At 37.6% G+C, this 24,427-nt stretch overlaps 1 protein-coding gene across 3 annotated transcripts in view; it reads right to left on the bottom strand.

The window, feature by feature from the left end:
* TTLL5 (tubulin tyrosine ligase like 5) overlaps positions 1–24,427 on the bottom strand; it is a 239,727-nt gene that overhangs the window by 158,180 nt on the left and 57,120 nt on the right. For all 3 annotated transcript variants that reach the window (XM_036430782.2, XM_036430771.2, XM_036430764.2), the window contains exons 13-20: positions 18,794–18,875; positions 17,202–17,263; positions 15,760–15,854; positions 11,564–11,677; positions 11,199–11,290; positions 8,232–8,294; positions 3,301–3,339; positions 271–425 (exon numbers count right to left, since the gene is read on the bottom strand). In XM_036430782.2, coding sequence (XP_036286675.1) covers positions 271–425; positions 3,301–3,339; positions 8,232–8,294; positions 11,199–11,290; positions 11,564–11,677; positions 15,760–15,854; positions 17,202–17,263; positions 18,794–18,875 — 702 coding nt within the window. The remainder of the gene's footprint in view (positions 1–270; positions 426–3,300; positions 3,340–8,231; positions 8,295–11,198; positions 11,291–11,563; positions 11,678–15,759; positions 15,855–17,201; positions 17,264–18,793; positions 18,876–24,427) is intronic.

Genomic DNA, 24,427 nt, shown 5'->3' on the forward strand with positions numbered 1-24,427 from the left:
TAATTAACTTTCTAAAGTATCAGATAATACTAAATGATGCTGAAATACAAGCAAAAACCTAAATGTGTGTGCTTCTCATGTTCAATACAAATGTTATAGAAGACTTAAAAACATAATCATTTTGAAATTCAGTTTCAGAGAAAAAGGACTATCCAAAAAACTAAGTATATGTGATCAGGACGGTTCAGGTTCATGGTGCAGTAAGAAGCTGATTAAATGAGTCAGGCAGGGCCAGGTACTGGACTTTGGTGAAAGCTCTCCAGCACATACCTGGGTATTTTGTCCTCGACCTCAATTTCCCACTGCGTCGTCTACGTTTTCGCACTTCCAAAGACAGGAGCTTCCTCTCATACAGAGCAGCATGCAGCCTGGCTTTTGAATTCATACTCTCTACCTTCAATTCCGGTGCACCATCAGTCATTACTCTATGGGGGAAAAAAGCCTTCAGAAAATTCCCTCCTTTGTTCTAAGGCTAAGCTTGACAGAAATCTGTAATGGTGATAGACTGGGCACACTTGGTAAGTAACTCTAATGAATTCTAAAAGGTCTGACAGATGAATTGAAATGCTGAAATCTACATTAAAACTTCCCTAATGGCCTGTCTGAATTTTTTAAATATTCTGAACAAAAATATATCTGAAGATAATGTTTAAGTATTTTTAGATATTCAGTAATACTGGCTATTTATTGCAGAGATCAGAAAATGCTACCCAATACTTTATACCTTAAAAACGACTGGGAGATACTGGTAACATTTTAACTCTCAGGCTAGGTGGTGGCTAGAGGTGTTTATTTTGTTAGTCATTGTAACTTAGAATTATACAAATATTGTTTTGACTACATCATATTCAATAAATATAGCAGAGGTGAGATGGGGGAGGGATAGCTGATATTTATGAATATGGTAGCACAGAGCTGACTGAGACTCGCAGGGGAAGGATCTTGGTAAAGTCACCAGGACCTTACGACACTCCAAGTCTCAAGCATTCCTACGTGAGGAGCTCCTCCCTTAGGACCTATTTCATTAAGGGAGTAGGTGGGGAGAAGGGGCAGGGGCACTTCAGGTGTTGAGTACAGGTCAGAAGTTAGTCAGAGGCACAGAGAAGGGCAGACACAGATGCAGGACAAGGCCAAATTCAATCAGCTCATGAGTGGGAAATGGGATGTGGAATGAAGACCACAGCAGCTACAATAGGCATTAAAATAAATCACAAATTAAAGAAGTGACAGGTATCAGATCCAATCCAGACAAGGACCAAGTAAAGTACAAGGTAGCAGGGATAACTAAAGAGAAAAAGGGTTCTTGGTCATTGGGCCAGAAAAGAATTCTCCGTGTTAGTGTCTGAAGGCAGGCAGCTTTGAACTTGCCCTCTTTAACTCTCTAAAAATCAAAGTGGATTCTCTCTGAGGTCAAAGAATCATCTTCATTCCTTTGGAAGCTTTTGGTCTCTGAGCTCGATGAAAAGGCTGTGTCTTTTAGGACTTGGAGAGATTTCTGGGTGGATGAAAAGAATAGTAAATCTTTTGGAAGCCTCCTCTTTAGAGGAGAAAATTGAGTCAAGAACAGGGAAGGTCCTGACATCAAGGGCAGAAACGGGAAGCAAAATTTAAAAATGATAGTCCCAACTGAACACTGTTCCACCCTCCCTTGTATACACATACATATATTTGTGAAAATAGACGTTTTAGGCAAGTAATTAATAAAGAAAACAGAACAAATCTGATATTTTAAAGTCTCACTTTAGTCCTATGCATTAGCCTTTTTACATACAAAGGGATTCTATTTGTTAATATTCTTTTAAGAAATTATGCATCTAGCCTGGCTATTTGCGGTTCAGTGGTTGAGTGTCAACCTATGAACCAGGAGAAATATGTTAATTCCTAAATATTTGGAGATTTTTTTTTTCTATTGTTACTGGTATCTAATCTCCTTGTGGTCCAGGAACATACTCTATCTGCCTTTAATCCTTTTAAGTATATTCGGATTTGTTTCATGCTACAACATAGGGTCTCTAACACCACCTTTCATTTGCTTATGCCTCTATATCACATAGAAAACCCTAATGATGGCCAAGCCATATAAAATGAGTGGCAAAAAATGGACAAAGGGCAGAACTCACTGATTTTTAAATATTCTCGTTGTTTAAGATTTTATCTTTTGTTCTTTTTTGTTTTGTTTTGTTGTTATTTTTCTAATTTCAAAATTGATAGCATATACTCTAGGAAGCATATTCCTTGACTGAAAACTGGAAAAAACTTACAAACTAAGTATGACTTTTATTTAGAAATAAACTACAAACTTGAATTGTTTTCCTTTAATTAAATGGCAATCATTAGTTTTCCTTTTGAAAAATATGTTTTTATTGATTTCAGAGAAGGGGAGATAGAAACATCAATAATGAGAATCATTGATCAGCTACCTCCTGTATGCCCCACACTGGGGATCTAGCCCAAAACCCAGGCTAGTGCCCTGACCAGGAATGGAACCATGACCTCCTGGTCCAACCACTGAACCATGCCAGATAGGCAGTTTTCCCTTAAAAATAAAAAATTAGACTTATGCTTTAAAAGATTTGAGTGAGAGACCAAGTTTACCTTCATTCTTAAATGTAGAACCAAATGCTAGATATAGAACAGCGGTTGCCAACCTATGATCTGTGGACCACTCGTGGTCCATGAGGTCCAAAAGGTTGGTGAGCACTGATACAGAATGTTTCTTATTGTTCTCATTTTGCTTTTTAAAAATATATAAAGCAAAGGGGATGTATGTGATGTCTGAAACCAGAGGGTGTGAGTTTAGGTTGAAGAGTTTTACTGTAATTGGAGTCTTCAGTTGGATAAGGCCATCCTCAGCTCTTCCTGTAAGACCTTTCTTACCAAAGTGAGCAGCCATGGGTATCATGCATATTTTTACTTTCATGGCAAATTGGAAGTAGTTCTATTCAGTCCCATAAGGCTCAGAGCTGTATGCCCAGGTATGTCAAAGACAAAACTTAACCTCTTATTTGAATCTAGCAGGAATAGTCTTGAAATCTCATTGATATTTTGGTCTCTCTTACATAGCCAAAGAAGAATATTATTATCAGTTGAATGATATACCTGTAGTTATAAGCAAGCACATAAATCTCAAACTTAGTTTGTAAAAAATTGCTACAGAATGTTTCGATAGAAAACATTTTCATGTTACTCAAGCTGAGCCAAATTGAAAATGGTTATATGAAGTATCATGCATATTTAGTCTGTGCATGATCACATATTACACACATGGAAAAAATTGCTCAACTTTTAAAAATCAGTTACCGTGTTCTTCCTGTCAATATGCTTCTTCTTGGGTTTCCCCTGCAAAAGTAGAAAGGACAAGTGGGTTAGAACACGCTGCGGATATTCTGAGTTCACACACACACACACACACTTGAAATTTTTTTATTGTAGAGATTCAACATGAAATTATGCCAGGGAAGACATGTTGAGGGAGCAGAGAGATGACTGAGAACATGCCCAGAAAAGAACAGAGTACCCGGAGCTTGAGGGAGGATAAAAAAACAAAAGGGATAGAACAAATGAATTCTAGAGAAAAATCCTAACAATTACTTACAGGTGTATATCTAGTCACAAGTCAAGTCACATTATTCTTCACAACAATCATGTGCAGAAGGTTATTAGCCCCATTTCTAAAAAGACCATTTTATGACATGCCCTAGGTCAGAGTTTAATAGGCTTAACTTTGAACCCAGGGCTTAGGTTTCACACTCCAGGACTCGTTATAACTGAACTGTATTAAGAAAAGAAACCAATCTCCATTTCTATGAGGTCCAAAGAGCTGATCAAGAGAAAGAGATTTTCCACAAATGATGCTCTCCATCACTTGTTGGGCTCTAACCAAAGGAGGTGAATGCCATTCATATTAAACTTTTGTTTTTTCCTTTAAAAGATTTTTCTCCTCATTCAATTTCCTTTCACCTAACACTCTTTTCTTAAATTTCCCGTTTTACTTGTACTCATTTGTGAATGTGTATATGTAGCTTAATACAATTTTATCACTGTGCAAGTTCATGTACCCATTTGCCAGGTAAGATACTGAACGATTCCATTACCTTAAAGATCCCGTGTTACTCTTTCATGACAAGACACTGCTTACCTCCCTTTAATCTGTTCTCTATTCTAAAATTATATCATTTCAAAATGTTATATAAATGGAATTACACAATGTGTAATCTTTGATATTGTATGGGTTTTTAAGACACAAATGCAATCAATATCAAGATTTTCTATCTATAAAAAATCAAGCGAAAAGTTTGTCTTCACCAAAATGTTGTCTTTTCCTTCCCATGTCTTCTATTCAAGCTAATGTCCTCATATTGTCTTACTGTCATCAGAAAGTCTCAAGATTATTTTAACTTTCCCATCATATAATGTTTTTTTCCCCACAATTTGCAATCATTGCTTCATATTACCATCACTATGCAGTTTTTCAGTAAATACTAGTACTTCAGAGTTTTCGGGTAGGGCCAGGAGATAAACACAGGTGTTATTAATATGAAAGGGTTAAAAATACTATCATAATGTATGAAAGTATTTAAGATACTGTTTGCAAGGCAGGGTGGGTAGGTGAGGTAGGAGTAGAGGGCAAGAAAGCGACAAAATTAACCTATAAGAAATGATTAGAGAATTAGTATGAAAGTAGTTCTGACAGTAATACAATAGAATCTGCAAGAGGAAAAACATCAATTCAAATAAGAGAGAAGAGACTTATTGGAAGATGTTAGGGCTTGCAATAAATACAATTTCAATTCTTCAATTTTTTCCAAAGCATGTTTTTGTATGTGGAGTAGATTCTTGATACTGACAAAAGATGAACATAACAAAGTACTTACTCATAAAAGTCAACTTATAAAGTAGACAGACTAGTTAGAAAACAAGCAATTATAATATAACTAGAGGCCCAGTGCAAAAAACTCATTCATAAGTGTGTGTGTGTGTGTGTGTGTGAGCTCCGCCTGCACCCTCTCGAAATCCAGGACCCCTCGGGGGATGTCTGACTGCCTCAGGGGTTCTGGCCTAAACCAACAGTCACACATACCTCTCACAATCTGGGACCACTGGCTCCTGACCGCTCTCCTGCCTGCCTCCCTTCCTAATCGCCTCTTACCACTCACCTGCCCGCCCTAACTGATCACCCCTAACTGCCTCTGCCTCGGCCCCTGGTGCTGCGGCTTCGTCCAGAATGACGTCTGGAAGGTGGTTTGACTGTATGGTCTAATTAGCATATTATGCTTTATTATTATAGAAATGGGAATTTAAATCAGACTGAGGGATAAAGAACTTCTCCTGGTCTGGGAAAGAGGATGAAGAACATAGAAAAAGAAGTTAGGGATGGACTAAAGGTCATTCTGAGGTACAATGAGTATGAAAATATAAGGAGGCATAAAAAAGCATGCAGATGTGGTCTCGTTGGCCATGGGTTGTGTGGAGAAGTGAAGATTAGACTGAAAAGGCTGTCAAGAGTAGATCATGAGGGCCTTTCTTTGCTAAACTGGAAAATTCAGAGGTTTTTTTAATCCAAGTTTTTAGAATGCAGAATGTTAACTGGGGCTTCAAGAAAGAATTCAGGGAGTAGATAGAAAAAATATTAACTGAAACTTAGCATTACCTTCATATACATGCATGAAACCATCCTCAGTGGTATTACTGTGATTTCATTACCTAAAGAAGTAACATCTTTTTTCTTATTACTTTAGAGTTGTTAAGAGGTATCTCAAAATATTGCCAACACTTACCATAGTTTTGAAATTATGGTGGTTAATGTGTTAATTAAAAAGCACATGTTACATTTCAAATTTTTTAATTTTATGCTACCCCTAGCAGAATGTTTCCTAATTTTGGCTGTTGTGGTGCTCTGCTCTCCTCCTCCCTCATGGGAAGCCCAAATATGGAAGGACCTAGATACAAGCCCAGAGTCCACATCAGTTCAGAAATACAACCTGTGAGGAAGCTCATGTAGCCTGCTTATCCTAAACGAACAGTCCATTACTTATAAATATGACTGGAAATCAAAGATTATCAAATATAAGGAAATACAACGGTATAAACTAGAAAGAATGACATGAACAAACAGAACTAATCCAGAAGAATTAAATATAATACAAACAGAAAAGAACACTAAACAAACTAAGAATATCAAAGAGCCCTGGCTAGTGTGGCTCAGTTGGTTGGGCATAATCTTATGCACAAGGAAGTTGCCAATTAGATTCAAAGTCAAGGCACATGCCCAGTCTGCTGACTTGATCCCTATAAAGGGGCATGCAGGAGGCAACCAATCAATGGCGCACTCTCCCATCGATGATTCTTTCTCTCTCTCCCTCCCTTACTCTTTCTATAAAAATCAATAAACTACTCTTTAAAAGAAAAAGTCAAAGAGATGTGAAAAGATATTATATCCATAAACTACGAAAACTAGTCAGAAAGCAAAAATAATTATTTGATATTAAAATCATATTTGCCAAATTAAAAAAAATGTAAACAACCCTCTTCTGTGCTGGTCTTAAATAACAAAACAGATAAGGCTAAAGTTGTTAGAGTTTAGATTTATTTAGAATTTTAGAAGACAAAGTTCAAGAAGTCTCCCAGAATTTAAATCTAAGAGATAATGAGATCAAAATTATGAAAAAAAAAAGTAAAGAACTATGGAGGAAAATCAAAAGATCCAAAATTCACCTAACAAAAGTTCCACAGGGAAAGAAAAGGCAGGATGAGAGGTACAAGTATATTTCCTACAGTTGAAAGACTTAAAATCTTCAGACTGAACACACTCATCCACTAAAAACCAAAGTAATGAAAAGTAACACATATGAACTGTAAAGACAGGGGAACCTCATAAAAATCAAGCTTCTATGTTTGCTAAGTAAATCTGAAGATTTCTTTCATTAGAAGTTGCACAGTGTAATTAGTTCATCAATGGTAATAACCATAAAGTAGGGGTGTCGAACTCAATCAGAGAAGGGGCCAAAATCTAAAATCCAGCCTAAATCGCTGGCCGAATGGTTTACTGAACAGTCATAAACTGTCATTGTGATGGAAACGCAGCGGAGTGCAGTGATGACAGCGCAGTGCGGGCCACATTGCAAGGCCTGGCGGGACGGATTTGGCCCGCGGGCCTTGTGTTTGACACATGTGCCATAAAGTTATACAGAGAAATTGCAAATCCCATATATTTTCTGACAACAGATCATGAAATTGCAAGAAACAGTTGAAATCTGGGTATCTATAATAGTTTAAGAATCCTGCAAACCAATCAATGTGTTTCTCTCACATCAATGTTTCTCTCTCTCTCCCACTTTCCCTAAAAATCAATGGAAAAATGTCCTTGGGTGAGGATTGAAAAAAAAAGTCCTGCAAAAAGGACACGTATCCTGAATTGAATATAGGTTTCTCTAAATAACTAAAATACCTTATTTTGATAGTCAATTACTGAACTGCACTATAATGCAGCTATGTCTCAGGGGCAAGAAAAATATGTGGGACTGAGCGGTCTCTGATTGCTATGCTATTTGAATTCCAAAGTCTGTTTTCCATCATTTCCCCCTATTTTCTCTTGTATTAAGGTTATCAGTTGTCATTTCTTACAATTCTCAGTGTATTTATTTTGTGAATTACCTCCCCTCCACCTTTTCTAATCTGATCATTCTAATCTCTTCTGGTCTGGAAAAACAGATGATCATGTCTGCTAAAATTGTGTCTAAAAGTAAAAAGGCTCTGAATAAGGGCCTTCCTTTAAAAAGAATGAAGTTTAGGGCATCTGTTAAGTTTGTTTAAAGATCTTTATTGTTTAACTTTTAAAATAAAAAGATCTTTAAAATTTACAGATCTTTATGCTTAATCCCATCTAATATTTGTTTTATATTCCAAAACACCGAAGTGCTAGATATTTGGTTAATAGCTTAGCAAAAAGGCATATTTGTTAGAAGATAAGCACATATTCCTCACTTTACATAAAGGCAGCTTGGTTATTTTAACATTGTTAAAATAACCTCTGAAAATGTTACAAAGTGCTGAGAATGAATGAATTCTGGAAAAATGAGCTATTATATTGTATTTTCTGCAAGGCTCTTTCTACCAAAGCTTTTTATACAAAGACTTTTATAGAGCTTTTTTTTTTTGCCTTTCACTGTATGTTCTATTCCCTAATTTTGTGATCTGGTCCTACCAAATTTATAAAAATAGCAAATCCCCACCTGTCCGGGAAGAGACGTGTTGCCAGCATATAGTTCATGGATGTTTTGTGTTCAAGGTAGGACCTGAAAGACAAAGAAAGAAACTGGTTATTTATTAAACTTATTGAAAATAGAAAATATAGAAATAAAACCAGGAATCAAGTACAGAAGTAGCAGGTTACTAATGTACTGTTTCTAAAGCGGCAAAGGAGGCGGCAGTTGCTCAAATAAAGCAATAAAATAGCCCAGACTGCATGGCGCAGTGTTGAGAGTCGACTTACGAACCAGGAGGTCATGGTTCAATTCCCAGTCAGGCACATGCCTGGGTGGCAGGCTTGATTCCCAATGTGGGCTGTGCAGGAGGCAACTGATCAATTATTCTCTCTCATCATTAATGTTTCTATCTCTCTCTCCCTCTCCCTTCCTCTCTGAAATCAACAAAAATATTTTTTAAATGATAAAATACTAGAGTAGCAGCAAATACAATAAAAGGAATAGAGGGCTTAGTCTAGAAAATAAGAAATAAATGCAGGATTTTTGGGGTTACTAAAGGTGATATACTAAATTCAGAAAAAAATGAAAATGAAAACAAAACCCCCATAAAAAAAAATCGTATCTAGCTGAGGGAAAAAGTCAAATGAAGTTGGAAATGGGGGAAACAAAAACATGAAAATGTGGATGGAAGATTGTTTCAATCAAGAAATTGCTCAAGAGTTTTCAATAGCTCCTTGATGCCTATTGCTGGAGGCATACACTTACTCTTCCAAGTTTTCAAAAGTTGGATAATCTATACCACACTTTGTCCACACAGTTCCCCAACATGGATCCTGCAGTAGAGCCAGGCAAGTCTCCTCAAGATCCTCTCACACCACACCTCCCACTGATCCTTTTGCCTCTGTCTGGAAAAATTCATAACCTATCCTCCACAAGTAACTCAAGTCCACCCTGCTGCAGGGAGCCTTCTTGATATGACTACAGAGGTGCCTTTGTCTGAACTACCCTGCCCTTTAATGTATATCTGAGGGACCTGTCATCTGCTGTCTCAGAGAGTAAGGTTGTTCTTCTCGGAAAGCAGCATGACGAAGTAGGACAAAGTAGAATCTGGAGTCAGAATCCCTGAATCAAGGCCCACTGTGAGATCACAAACAAGTCACATTACTTTACTGAGCCTCACTTGCCTCATCATTAAAATGAGAAAAAACAATGATGTGCTTAAGTACATCATAATTACATAGAGCTACAAAAATCTGAGCTATTTTTTGTTATATATATATATATATATATATATACACACACACACACACACACACACACACACACACACACAGAATTTCTCCATAATCTTACTGTCATTTCTCAAAGAGCAGGGTTCCCATATAATATTTGTTTTATATTCCCAAAGTAACAGGCAAATATTAATACTTGGTTAATACTCAATAAATATGTATTAATAAAAATTTGAACAACAGGACTTCACTGAAATTTAAAACTTTCTGTTCTTTAAAAGCCATTGTTACAAAAGCAAAAAAGCTAGCCACAGAATTGAAGAAAATATTCACAATATAAATATCTGAGAAAGGGCTTGTATCAAAAGTCCTTCATAACACAGTAACAAAAAGATAAAAATCCACCCTAGCTAGTTTGGCTCAGGGGATAGAGCGTCAGCCTGGAAACTGAAGGACCCCGGGTTAGGTTCTGGTCAAAGGCACATGCTCAGGTTGTGGTCTCGATCTCCAGTGGGGATATGCAGGAGGCAGCTGATCAATGATTCTGTCATCATTGATGCCTCTATCGCTCTCCCCCTCTCCCTTCCTCTCTGAAATAAATATATATTTTAAAAAGAGATAAAAATCCTAATTTTAAAACAGAAAAATAAGATACACAAATGGTCAACAGAATATGAATGCTCAATATCATTATCCATAAAAGAACAAGTTAAAACCATAGAGATATGCTACTACTAGAATGCCTAAAAGTCTGACAATAACAAGTGCTAGCAAAGATGGGAATCACTAGATTTATACTGTTATTTAAACATACATTTATACTGGTATAATGGTACTATTACTCTTTATCCCTTATCGAACGACCTACCTAGTATTCCATTCCTATGTATTTATCTAAAAGAAACATAACCATACATCCATAAAGGGACTTGTACATGAATATCATAGCAGCTTTCTCCATAATAACCCCAAAATGGATACAACCCAAATGCTCTAGAACAGCTCAAAGGATAAACAAATTGTGGTATATTCATATATTGAAACAGTACATAACAATAAAAAAAGACATAACTATTACTATTACTTTAAACAACAACATGAATAAATCTCAAAAATCTGCACCAAACAAAAGCATCCTGACACCAAAGAGCACATACTGTATGATTCCATTAATATGAAATTCTAGAAAAACTAGAGCGACATACAGCAGATCGGCAGAGGTCTGAGAATGGAGGTAATGGGGGACTGACTATTAAGAGGTAGAGGGAACTTCTGGAAGTGACAGAAATGTTCTATATCTTGATTGTGGTAATGGCAGTGGTTTAACTTGTGTTTATATTTGTTAAAATTGATTGTCAAACTGCACACTTAAAATGGATGCATTTTATTGCATGTATACAGATCTCAATGACTAAAAATAAACAATATATTTCTTAGGCACACATATAGATGATAAAACATTTTTTTTTTCCAAATCAAGGTAATGATAAGCACAAAACCTATGAGTGTCCAATCCTGAGTTAGGAGAGAGGCAGGGGATTTAAAAAAAAGAAAAAAAGAAAAAAAAAGAGGAGTAATGCACACGTAGATTAAATTATTTTAATGCTCTAATGTTTGGGCTGATGGTATTCATACTCTTATAAATAAACAAACAAAATAAGAAAAGCACCATGAGGGGAGCAATGATGACACTGTGTCACAATTAATCCAATTGTGTGGACTTAAGATATAGATTTTTTTTTTTAATGGGCAGTCACCTCACCCGTATATTTCCCATGTCTCTGATGTAGGGAATATCCGAATAAATCCACCTCTCCGATCATTCTCTTCCTTCACCCTCCGCAAAACTCTGATCTACATGGAGGAAAATAAAATAAAATTACTATCTATTTTGAAAACTGGAATTCATGTGGTTATAAGACAGAAGAAAGGAGTTATGATCCAAGAATATGAAAGAAGCATGAGGGAGAAATTAATTACATTTAAGATGCTGTTTTCTTGGGGGGAGGGGATCCCCCCTTCTTGAATCTTATATTTTTCAATATAAGATAGGAGCTGGTAATGAATATTATGAGTAACTCACTAATTTTCTCTGAACCACAAAAGCCTGAAACAGAGTTATCTCACCTCCTCCATTGACAGACCAAGCACAGAACCACCTAGTTTCGCCGGCACCTTCTCCCGGGCTGAGCCCACAAGGTTTTTCATCTCTGCATCACTGGCAGAGAGTGGACGAGAACGCTAAAAAGAAAAACAAAAGCAAACGAAAAAAACATTACCTTTCTTCATTTCCCTCTATTCAGTTCCTCAACATCATTATCTTTCCGAATATGTGTAAGCTCAAATCCAAAGCCCATTTTCAAACCCTGGGAAAGAGATGAAAGCTAGTACACTCAAAGGCAAGAAGAGAAAACAGAAGAATAGGAAAATACTATGGGTTAGGAGAGATAAGTAGGAAAAAAAGGATGTGCATGTATCTTTCTAAGCTAGTACTCCTAATCTTGTTTTAGAATACATTTAATATTTTCAAGAATATGGAAAAAGTTTGGGGAAAATCTCAGTATAAAATTAAGTGTGCATTTATTTCAGTAACTATACTCTTTTCAGCACTGGGGAAAAAGAATTAGAACTGAGACATAAGACAGGAAACCAAGGAACAAATGTCACAGATGAAAAAACTGGGTAGGTGGGATGCTTTAGCACTTAAAGGGGAAAATAATGAGATTAGAGCCATGAAAGACTCATAAAAGAACTATGACAGAAAGAGTACAACTTGAGGAATACTCAGGTTGCTGGACTTTGAGAGACCTCAATCCTGGACGACTGCTCTGAGCATTCTGCAAGAGCAAGTAAATGTGCCATGCTCACCACAGACCCCCAAAATGATCTGTACTATTTCCCCTTCTGAAAGATGACTAGGAATGTCATCTGAGAACAAAAGTTTTAAGTGACTTTGATGTTAAGTGAACAGAAAAATATAAAATGGGAAGTCAGATGGTATGCAGGCGTCTTCAAACTACGGCCCGCAGACCACATGCGGCCCGCAGAGGAGTCTGATCCGGCCCGCCAGGTTTTTTGGGCAGTGAGCGCAGCCGAGGTGTTACAGTAGGAATTAGTAGTTCATATAGTCAGGCCCTCCAGCTCTCTGAGGGACCGTGATCTGGCCCCCACTTTAAAAAGTTTGAGGACGCCTGGTATAAAGCATGAGAATAGATTATTGAAACAGATGAAAAGACATAAGACAAATCTGCCAAGTAGGGAAAATATGAAATAATTCAAGAAATGTGGGTGTAAATTGGCTTTCAGAATTCATAGAAGTAACTTTGTCCAAAGAGAAAAATCCCGTTTGTCAGAAGCTATTCCTGCATTTATTTTTCTCTTTGTGTAGACTATCTATGAAAAGGCATTTTGGTAACTAACTTTTGACCTTTTTAGCAATACTCACTGTTATGGACTGAATTTTGTGTCCCTTCAAATTCATATGTTGAAGCCTAATAACTGTTGAGAAACTCAAACACATCCCAATATTCTGACAACAATCTATCCCTATATATATAAAAGCCTAATATGCAAATTATCCCCTCAGGAGTTCTACCTGGAGTTCGATCGCTTGCTATGATGTGCACTAACCACTAGGGGGCAGCACAGAACTAAGGAAGGCCCTGGCCAGCCGCCAGCAACTGGGGAAGGGAAGCCCCAGCCCACAGCTGGAAGGCCCGGATTGGCCCTGATCGCCAGCCAGGCTTAGGGACCCTACCTACCATGCATGAATTTCTTGCACCGGGCCTCTAGTATATTTCAGAAGATGACTGAACAAAAGAAAGGTTATCTGTGAATTATGATATTTCCTTTCTGGAATAGTTTAATTAAAGTGATAAATATGCCTCTAAACACTGTTCATCATTTAAATTCAACTGCCTCCATCACAGCATAATCACTATCAGGAAAAGAGGATTCATACATTCCTGCAACCTCTACTCCTAAATTCTATATCCAAAAGACCTCTGTGCATTCATTTTCACATATTCTATTTTATATTATTAAACTGTTCAAAAAGTAGATGCATAAAATATGTACTATGAAAAAGTAAAGCTAAAAGGCTTTCCGTTTGGCAAATGGAGATGAAAATTTGAATGAAGTCTCCAAATGATCCAGAACTTACCTATTTAGTGTTTGATGATTGAAATTGTGCAGATATTATATGCATAAAAGACAGAAAAATAGAATAAAGCCTTATCTTCTCCTAACATGCCTATATTTTTCAACTCCTAGTCTATGTTTTAAAAAAACAAAAAGATGATCTCCATTCTAAAACCAAAAGCAAGAGACCTACACTCTGTGCCTGGAAAATGAGAACAATATTTTTCACATTGCTTTCTCTACCGTATAGCTATTCCAATTTCACCTTCTCACCACTGAAGTCAAAATCCTGCTGTCATGTGCTGAAGTTCTGAAGTTAATTCCCCATCCTGATAATTGTGTTTCACACAGGGTACAAAACATACCCTAGTCTATAGTTTCTTTAGTCTTTAATAAGTGTCCTGTGGGCTGCTTATGGATGAGATCAGGCCATTATCTACCAGGTAGCAAAACAAATGGTGACAAATTCTCTATGATTTGCAAAGAGTCACCAATAGAAGTTGAAAGACAAACTAAGAAAAAGAACAATTCATACAGGATTGACATACGGCCCCTAGAGTGAAACTTGGCAGAAACTCTGTTAAAGCTGTACATAAACATTCACAATCCTTCCTACAATCCTGTGGCTCTTGCCACAGACACTGCAGAAAACCATTTACAAAGGAATGTGACTGTCTAAATTCAGTTTTCCTAGTACACCTAGGTTAATCCTCTACTTTTTCTTATTAAAAATTAAAGAAAACCCTTTGATCTGTGATGATGTACAGATCAAGTACAACCCTGTTATCTGGTTTTACTTGTAATCCAAGGAAATTCCCCTTAAAATATAGCACACTCTGTTCCATGTCACAACACTCTTTACAGCAGGAGGTCTCAGGTAGGCATGTTACGTTTGGTCTACAAATACTTTTTTTTTTTTAATTGAACTAGTTGCCAATATTCTAAAATAAGATTTCTGATTCCTTTTGACAGTAGGAAAATCTGACAACATTTGGCCCACACTCGTAGATGGCAACGATTAGCTGGAGCACACAGTAAAATAGGTGTTCCTTTTTATAGGAGGCATGCCCTCTCCAGTCTCCTGCAGTCACATCACTCTTACTTCTCTCATACCTGGCCCTATTTCCTCATTTCCACTGTCTGCATTAGACCCTGTAGGCATTTGAGTTTGCAAATCCCGTTCGAATGAAAAGTTATCTGTATGAATGCAGCAAAGAGAAACAGCATTACTCCAAGTAAGACTAGCAAGCAAGTGGAAGAGGAGGAAGAGGAGTGAGAGAAGGAAGGAAAAAAGGATTAATGGAAGGTACAGTGGAGGTAGGGGAAAGAGAAAGGAGAAGGGGGAGAAGAAGCTGAGAGAGCTTACAATCCAGCAGATGAGTACGGGACAATTTAAAAGCAACAAACCAATGAATGCAAAACAATGCAACAGACAACAAGTAAATAATATGAAATGAGCAGGTGAGATAATCCAGATGGGAAGAGAGGAGGAATGTGGACCTTTTAGGTAAGAAATGTTAAAGACAAAAAATAAACAAACAGAAAACAAGTGGAAACTAGCCAGGTCTAGATAGGCAGAGACTGCTTAGAATAGATGATGGCGTGGATAGATAGAATGATTAGCTGACTGGTTAACTGGAATACAAACACCAGGACTGAAGCAATGCTTGATCAAATGACGTTTCAGATATGCACAGGTTTCCATAGGCATTTTATCTCACTGAAAACTCAGCCAACACCTCACCACCACTGAGGATCCTTCTGAATAGAATCACTTGTAGGATTGATGATATTTCAATTGAGCATCTTTATGAAGCTAGTCTGAAGATCAGAAAAAATGTGGCACAGTAATGACCAGGAATTTGTAGGCTCCCTCTCTGTGCCTTATTTGTGAGCATATCAATTTGAGGGGGGAAAAGAGGGAAATTAAAAAAAAAAAAAGGGGGGGGGGGGATGAAAGATAATGGAAAAAGAAGCCAAAAGAAAAGGCAAGAAGCAGACAGTAAGCTTGTTTGAAAGCATAAGCTAGTAGCCACAGATGAATGACACTGCCTCCTGTCTAGCATATCCCCGAATTCTGCTCTGAGTGACCTCATATCCATGGAGCCTCGGCTCACTCATTTACATCGCCTGCCAATATCTAGGAAGCCTCTTTAGGGCACCTTGGTGCTGAATTTGCTTACCTGAGATTTTTGGAAAGGGTTTCGCCTGGAAGACTCAAAGGTGGGATAAATTGGCCGGGTTGATGTCCGCTGGGTAGGATCTTGGCACACAAATCCTGAATGGAGAATGGGAAACATTAAAACTTGCCATTTTCTAAGAAATCAGCTGATTGAGCTGCACCTTTTTTTATGATGCACTCACTGTATCATAAAAAATATGAGAATATTACAGAGATCCGTTCTCACGAGGATTAGACATGACTCTCCCACATACACATTCTGCTTGAACTTTGAGCCACTATAGCTGGAGAGAACAAGAGAGGAAAATACACAGCTACATCAACCTTCCTCACTGGGAAGCTGAAACATGACTCTGATGGAAAAGAGGTGTGCAGTTTTGATGAGCTTCAGCATGAAGGTGCAAACCACCATTAAAAAACACAGTTGTTAATACAAACAAATTATTTTAAAGTGACTTCCTGGATGGTGTCTGGAAAATAATGTTTTTACCGGGAGAATCCAGAAGCAAGTGAGGAGTCTTGTCCAGTTGCAGGATCCACTTCTGGAACTGCTGAAGGTGTTCTACTGGCAACTTTCAAAATGAGCTTTGCAGGGGGATAAATGGTGATGGAAGGAGACTTGATTTGGGGTTGTGAACACACAATACAACATACAGATGATGTGTTATAGACTTGTACCCCGAATCTACATGATTTTATTAACCTATGTCACCCCAATAAATTCATTTTAAAAAATCAACAACAAAAAAGAGCTTGGTAGCCTTTCCATGGCTTAAAAGATTAGGCTTGGACTAATTTCACTTGTATCATAAAAGGAAGCAGATTCCCATCCAAGGAGAACAGAGTACCTAAGTTTTATAGCTTTTGCTGGTACACCAAGTGCTAGTTCATTTCAAATATATTTTATTTTGTTTTTTTAGAGTACTTAAAAAACAACAACAACAAACCAACCACCTATCCACCTGAATGCCCATCTCCATTTCAAAGTTTGGGTTTATCTACTCAAAAAAGGATTTTTGCCACGAACTGCTTCCGTTATAACTACTAGTTCTTCAGTTATAACTGCCGCAACTCATGTTGACACCAGCAGGGACTGTCCAGCAGAAATACAGCCAGTCTCCTTTGAACCAAAGCTTCTTCAGTGGGTCTCACTATCCCAGCTCAGAGAAAAATATTCTTTCTCCAGACCTTTGCTTAATTCTCTTCCTTAGCTCTTAATTCCTGTGCCCAGGAATTAGGTCTCAGCCCTAGTTGTGGTTCAACCTCAGGACAGGATGGAGCCAGGGGGAGCAGAACACATAAACACTTCCCTGAAAATATAATTTTTTGGTACAAGACATCCAGCATGGCTTAGGAACTGCCAATTGGCAACACCTATGTGCCTGAAAACATGGACGCTGTGGATAACTTTTATGTGCGATTTCAGAAAACACCACTACTCACCTACAACAGTGAACATATCTGAAATCATACTGGCTTTAATCTTTAGGTCCAGAGGGGCATCACTAACAGAAAAGAGAAAGAAAAGAGCAATCGATAATTTTATAGGTTAACATAATAGCTGCTCCTAACGGGCCCCAACATAGCAAAGCTTCCAAATGTTGATGAGCAGCAACACAAAGCACATCCAATCTGCAGAAAAAGAAAAAGAAATCTGGCAAAAGTACTAGAAATAAAAGCTTGATGTTAAACTCATCCTCCGACAGGCAGGCCAAGCACCAAGGCGTTGATTCCCTGACATGCAATCTTTTCAGTCCAGAAGATCTTGTGCAATTCAAATTTTGCACAAATCAAGAATACTGCTTCATTATCACTGTGGACTTTAGAGGTTTAGACTTTTTTATGAGGTGCCCACCACTGAAATTACTTTTTTCTGATGCAATAGTCAAATCACATTTGCATGCAAGAGAAGAATCTTTGGCTCTCTCTAGACTTTTTTTTAAGTCAATTTTCTTAAGCTTACAGGCTTGCAAATGTGGGCAAAATAAATACAAATTATACCAAAATATGACCAAATGATGCAGCAGAAGTCCACGTGGAAACAGAAACAGCACAGACTGAAAGCTGGAGGCCTCTGTGAGGCGGTGCCTCCATGATGGCTGTGCTGCCGAGGTGTTTCTCCGTGAGCCAGATCACTCATTCTGGGGCCTCTAACACGTTTGATGTCCCGCTAACACGGTGTGTGCTGGGCGAGCTGATAAAAGCTGACTGGCTCAAAGTGTAGCACCACATCTGAAGCATCTGCAGTATCTAGCTCCACACCTTACTCTTGGGTTTAAGCCAAGCTCCTACTCCATAAAGTAGTCTATCTGTCTTCATTTGATTCCTTGGCATGTTGCCAACGTTGCTCATCCTTAAAAATGCAGGAGCTGGGTGGTCTCTGAAATATAATAAATCTCCAGGGTTCCTTAGTTGTTTGGAGAAGTATATAGCAAATAGAAACTCTGGCTGTTGCTACAGATATAAGCAGTGTCTTCTCTAGTATGAAAAAAAAAATGTTTCTTTCGTTCTTCTGAATAATAGACAGATTAAAAATGATTGGAAATGTTTAGACTTAAATCTTTGGTGATTACCAGGACAAAAGGACAGCTGTTATCTACCCTACTCCAGGCCCAGCTCTATATCTTTATAGTTTATGTGGATTTGGGTCTGTATAAGGCTTTATAATAAAGGAAATATAATACCACATGTATTTCTTTAGCCTTAGCAGAATACCTATAAAGTTAAAGAAAGAGGGAGAATTGGAGATAAAAATGTAAAAATGAATGCAAGAAGCATCCTTTAAAAATCCAGTAAGAAAGTAAACATAGAGCACAAATTGACTAGTAGGATAGGGTCCATGGCTGTCAAATGGACTTTGACAACATACAACAAATCTTCCAAATTTAGAAATTCTAGACATCTCTATCTAGTAACTAGGAAAGAAATCTTCTAGTACCAAGAGAAATGACAAAAAATGAAAAATAAACAAACTGTGTTTAAGTGCTATTCACCGGAGGGTTCTCCTTTGCTAGTGGATAGAACAGGCTACTTACCAAGCCAAAGAAGGAGAGAGATTCACTTCCAACAACCATGGCTTCAGAGTAGAATCTATGAGCACGTCAAAGCCATAGAGTTCTAGAAATACAACAACACAATACACAAGATCAGTTTCCATGTCACAACCAAACAAAGATCTGGAAGATTCATGCCAATCAATTCCCATCAGAGGCCTAGAAACTTGTTGAGTATCAGTAGCAAGAGGAAGCAGCAGCGGAGAATCTTTCAAGTTCAAGAGAAATTAACCAAGCTCTAGAGATAATAAGAAAACAATGCTATAAAAACAAAAACAAAAAACCCACTGTTTTACCATCTGCTCTATTGCCATCCTGACTCTAGCAGGGGTCCTCAAACTTTTTAAAGTGGGGGCCAGATCACGGTCCCTCAGAGAGCTGGAGGGCCGGACTATATGAACTACTAATTCCTACTGTAACACCTCGGCTGCGCTCACTGCCCAAAAAACCTGGCGGGCCGGTTCAGACTCCTCTGCGGGCCGCATGTGGCCCGTGGGCCGTAGTTTGAAGACGCCTGCCTAGAGGTTAATAGCATGACTCTGCTGTGCCATGGGCTAAAAAAAAAAAAAAAAATTGGAAAGAGGAATGCCACAAGTGCATCCAATATCAATGCTGCTTTGGACTTGTTCTGGGTTGTCGGCCACCACTTCCCCATCACACTCTGAAAACAGAAAAGTCTATTGGAAGCCTCTCTCTAGGATTCTTCTGTCACATTTTCTTAAACCAAGATATTGCTTTTGCAACCTAGTCAAGAAGACGTCTAAATGTAAAATGCTTTTATTCTCTCCCCTTCCCTATGGTTTCATTTTCCTTTTGAAGATAGAAAATAACATAGAAAGACTGAAAGACAGAGGAGAAAGGACAGAGCCGGTGGCAGTGGAGCAGGACTGTGACAGCCCTCCTGCACTTCCTTGAGGGGATGGGAATCACATTTCTATGGCTCTGGATTCTTTTTTTTTTTCTTTTTTTTAAATATATTTTATTGACTTTTTTTTTTTTTTTTTACATAGAGGAAGGGAGAGAAATAGAGAGTTAGAAACATCAATGAGAGAGAAACATCAAATCAGCTGCCTCTTGCACACCTCCTACTGGGGATGTGCCTGCAACCAAGGTACATGCCCTTGACTGGAATCGAACCTGGGACTCTTGAGTCCGCAGGCCGACGCTCTAGCCACTGAGCCAAACCAGTCAGGGCCATGGCTCTGGATTCTTTACAGATTCTCTTCCTTAACTCTCCAATTGTTGCAAAGAGCAGAGCAAGAACCATGAGCAGCCTTTTCTCCCAGAATGCAGGGATGAGGCTAACTTTGTAACTTCAGTTGACAACCTTTATTTTCATTATTATTATTATTATTATTATTATTATTACTACTGAGACTCTCTCCACAGTCCTCCTGGGTATACATACATAGAATATATCAGATTTTCAAAAGTCCCACTCATTCCCAAATACTCTATTTCTCGAATAAATGGTTTATACCTTCTGTCCAGGAGAAAACGCTAGCTTCTGTACAGTTCAACCAAAGGTCACAGACCACAGCTCATACTCACAAAACACTACTTATATTTTCCAGATACTCATTTTGAAACAAACTTCTTTATTACAAGAAGAATTGTCCCATCTCTCAAGCAACTAAAAAACATAGAGAAATAATCGTAGGCTTTTTAAAAAGAGGTGCCAATGACTCTCTTCTAGAACATAGGAAATCTGATGTGATACCAAGAAAATCCTAGAATCCAGACCCCTGAATCCTCCTCATAACTCTACCATTGACTCACTGTGAAACTTGGGGAAACCATTTCTCTTTCCGGTATTTCTTCAGCATCCTTTGGTTTATGCTCTCACCATTTGTCAATATCTGTAAGCTCAGTAAACCTAAATCCTATTAAATATGCATTCAGGTAGACATTTATATTCAGATTTTCTCTTGGGAAAATTTTCCATGAGTGAGTTAGTTTCCCTAGTACTTATTTAGGATTCCACTTAATTTGCAAAAGTAATCACAAACTCTAAGAGCATGTGAGTTGGGTTTCACCTTCATATAACTACACAAAAATCATTTTATCTATACTTTAAAATATAAAGAAACAGAGGGTCCTTCACCTATCTTCTTTTGGTAATATATTATAGCTTCAAAGCTAAAGGGCCAGTACATTCTTCTGAATAGTCTTCTAACCTGCAGAATATTCTCCTTTTAATGTGAGAAAAGTCTTTTGTGGTATAGCATTAAATATGATATTTAAAAGGAAAAACAATTTACCATTACAACAAAAAAAATTAAGATACTTAGGAATAAATTTAACCAAGGAAATAAACGACCTATACTCAGAAAATTACAGGATGCTGAAAAAAAGAGATAGAGGAAGACATAAACAAATGGAAGAATATATCATGTTCATGGATTGGCATAATCAACATCATTAAAATGTCCACCCAAAGCAATCTATAGATTCAATGCAATCCCCATTAAAATATCAATGGCATATTTCAAAAGATGTAAAACAAAGTCTCCAAATATTTTTCTGGAATAAAAAAAAGAAAAAAAAGACCCAGAATAGCCACAGCAATCCTGAGAAAGAAGAACAAAGTTGGAGGGATCACAATAGCAGATATCAAGCTATACTACAAAGCCACTGTTCTCAAAATTGCATGGTACTGGCACAAAAATAGACATAGAGACCAATGGAACAGAATAGAGAACCCACAATAGTCCTAAGCCATTATGCTCAATTAATATTTGACAAAGGAGGCAAGAGCATACAATGGAGTCAAGACAGACTCTTCAATAAATGATTTTAGGAAAATTGGACAGATACATGCAAAAAATTAGAACACCAACTTATACCATTCACAAAACTAAACTCAAAAAGGATAAAGGACTTAAATATAAGACGGGAAACTATAAAAATCTTAGAAGCCATGGGCAGCAAAATAGCAGACATCTGTCATAGCAATATCTTTACTGATATAGCTCCTAAGGCAATGGAAACTGAGAAAATAAACAAATGAAACTACATCAAAATAAAAAGCTTCTGCACAGCAAAAGAAATCATCAATAAAACATCAAGAAAGCCCACTGCATGGTAAAACATATTTGCCAATGTTATCTCCGATAAGGGCTTAATCGCCAAAATTTATAGGGAATTTAATAAAAGGAAGATAAACAATCGAATCAAAAAATGGGCAAAGGTCCTAAATAGACAGTTTTCAAAAGAGGACATACAGAAAGCCAAGAGACATATGATTCCACACCTGTCAGAATGGCTATCATCAACAAATCAACAAACTACAAGTGCCGGAGAGGATGCAGAGAAAAAGGAACCCTCATACACTGCTGGTCGGAATGTAGACTGGTGCAGCCACTGTGGAAAACAGTATGGAATTTCCTCAAAAAACTAAAAATGGAATTTCCATTTGACCCAGTAATCCCACTTATAGGACTATATTCCAAGAAACCAGAAACACCAATCAGAAAGGATATATGCACCCCTATGTTCATAGCAGCACAATTTACAATAGATAAGATTTGGAAATAGCCTAAGCACACATCAGCAGATGAGTGGGTTAGAAAACTGTTGTACATCTACACAATGGAATACTACGCTGCTATAAAAAAAAAAGAGAAGGAATTCTTACCATTTGCAACAGCATGGATGGACCTGGAGAGCATTATGCTAAGTGAAATAAGTCAGTCAGAGAAAGATAAATATCACATGATCTCACTCATATGTGGAATATAATGAACAACATAAATTGATGAGCAAAGACAGAACCAGAGTCACTGAAGCATTGAACAGACTGTCCAACCTATGAGGGGAGGAAGGAAGGTGAGGGGTAGAGATCAACCAAAGGACTTATATGCATACATATAAGCATAACCAATGGACACAGATGGTGGGGGGAGGGTAGGACAGTATGTGCTGGGAGGTAGGGACAGCTGGGGAGAAAAGAAGATGTATATAATACTTTTAAAAATAGACATTTTTTTAAAAATAATAAACAATAAAAGGAAAAACCTAACTGCAAAATACCTTAATCAAAAAGAAATTTAAAAAACAAAAAACAACAAAATCTGTAAGTCCAAATTAGTATCATAAAAGCAAGACAATAGAATGTGAGTCTCATTCAAGAAAAATAACATTCTCTTCAGATTTTAGAAGCTGAAGCATAGGATTCAACTGTTTCATAAAGTAATAATATTATCAATAATAACAGTTTAAGGAACAGTGTGAGAATAATGATTGGTCCACATATTGATCAGATTTGCAGAATTAATCACAAATGAAATCAAATTGAAATCAGAATAACAATGAGACCCACTATTTCAACACCTAACATTGAACAGCCAACACATTCACTTAACTATATTCCAAATTAAGAGGCAAATTCCAAGAATCTCAGTTGAAAGGCTGGGAACCAACACTCTGGAAAAGGAAAAAATATAACCCAAAGCAAGCAAGCATCCTTTGCAGTGACAACTTAATTTTTACTTGGGTGAATAAAACCCATCAATCTCATAACAACCTCATAATCAGCTTTGAATCTAACTACATCTTGTTCATGCACCAGGTTGGATCTACTATCATTTAAGAGTGGGATAAGTTAGCCAATCACTGTGGCTCAGTTATTGAGCATCGACTTATGAGCCATGTTTGGATTCTCCATCAGGGCACATTCCCTGGGGTTGGGGGCTTGATCCCTAGCAGGGGGCAGCAGGAAGCAGCCCACTGATGTATATAGCTCTCTATCCCTTTCTCTTCCTCCCTCCCTCTCTCTCTCTCTCTCTGAAATCAATAAAAACATATTTTTAAAAAAGAGTGTGGTAAGTCCATTACAACATGGTGCAAAACCCAGCTCACCTAAGAAGCTGGAATTTGGGGAAAAGAAATGGGGTGAAAAGACAGCATTTGTATCAGGCTTATCTCTTAAAATAATTGGCTCATCTTAAAAATAATAATTTGAATCAGGCTACTAGTCTTGATAAGTTTTTTAACTTATGATTGGTCTTTTCTGTGGACACTAAAGGTTTTAAAAGGTAAGAAGCAGGTTGTAATGAGAATATTAAACTTCCTCACCTTTTAATGTTGTGTGTTTTAGCGGCAGTGTCTAGAATTTCAAAACTTCAGATTCCAGGATGACATCTCCCAGTGTTCCTTCCTGTCATTGAGGGGTGCAGGCAAGCTGAGCTTTCCCAGTTCTGAGCTACTTTCTCTGTTCCTCTGTGTTGCCTTCATCATGACAGGAGAGCAAGTACCGTATTTTCGGACCATAAGACGCACTTTTTTCCCCCCAGAAGTGGGGGGGGAAAGTCCCTGCGTCTTATGGTCCAAATATAGCCTACACATATACTTTTAAAAAAAAGTTTTTTTACTTGCCCGGCTCTGTGTGGTCTCTGTATGCTTGCCCGGCTCTAAAATGGTTCTAAATGCTGCTGTTTACTTTACAGGGTTGATTACATGTGTTTATGACTGTGATGTTGGGTTTTAATGCACATAAAATATTTTAGGACACTATTTGTTTCAGAATCTTTTTTTTCTTCATTTCCCTTCTCTAAAAACTGGTGCGTCTTATGGTCCGGAGCGTCTTATGGTCCGAAAAATACGGTAGTTTCAAAA

This window comes from Pipistrellus kuhlii, unplaced genomic scaffold (assembly GCF_014108245.1).
Source record: "Pipistrellus kuhlii isolate mPipKuh1 unplaced genomic scaffold, mPipKuh1.p scaffold_m20_p_1, whole genome shotgun sequence".
NCBI classification, from domain to species: Eukaryota; Metazoa; Chordata; class Mammalia; order Chiroptera; family Vespertilionidae; genus Pipistrellus; species Pipistrellus kuhlii.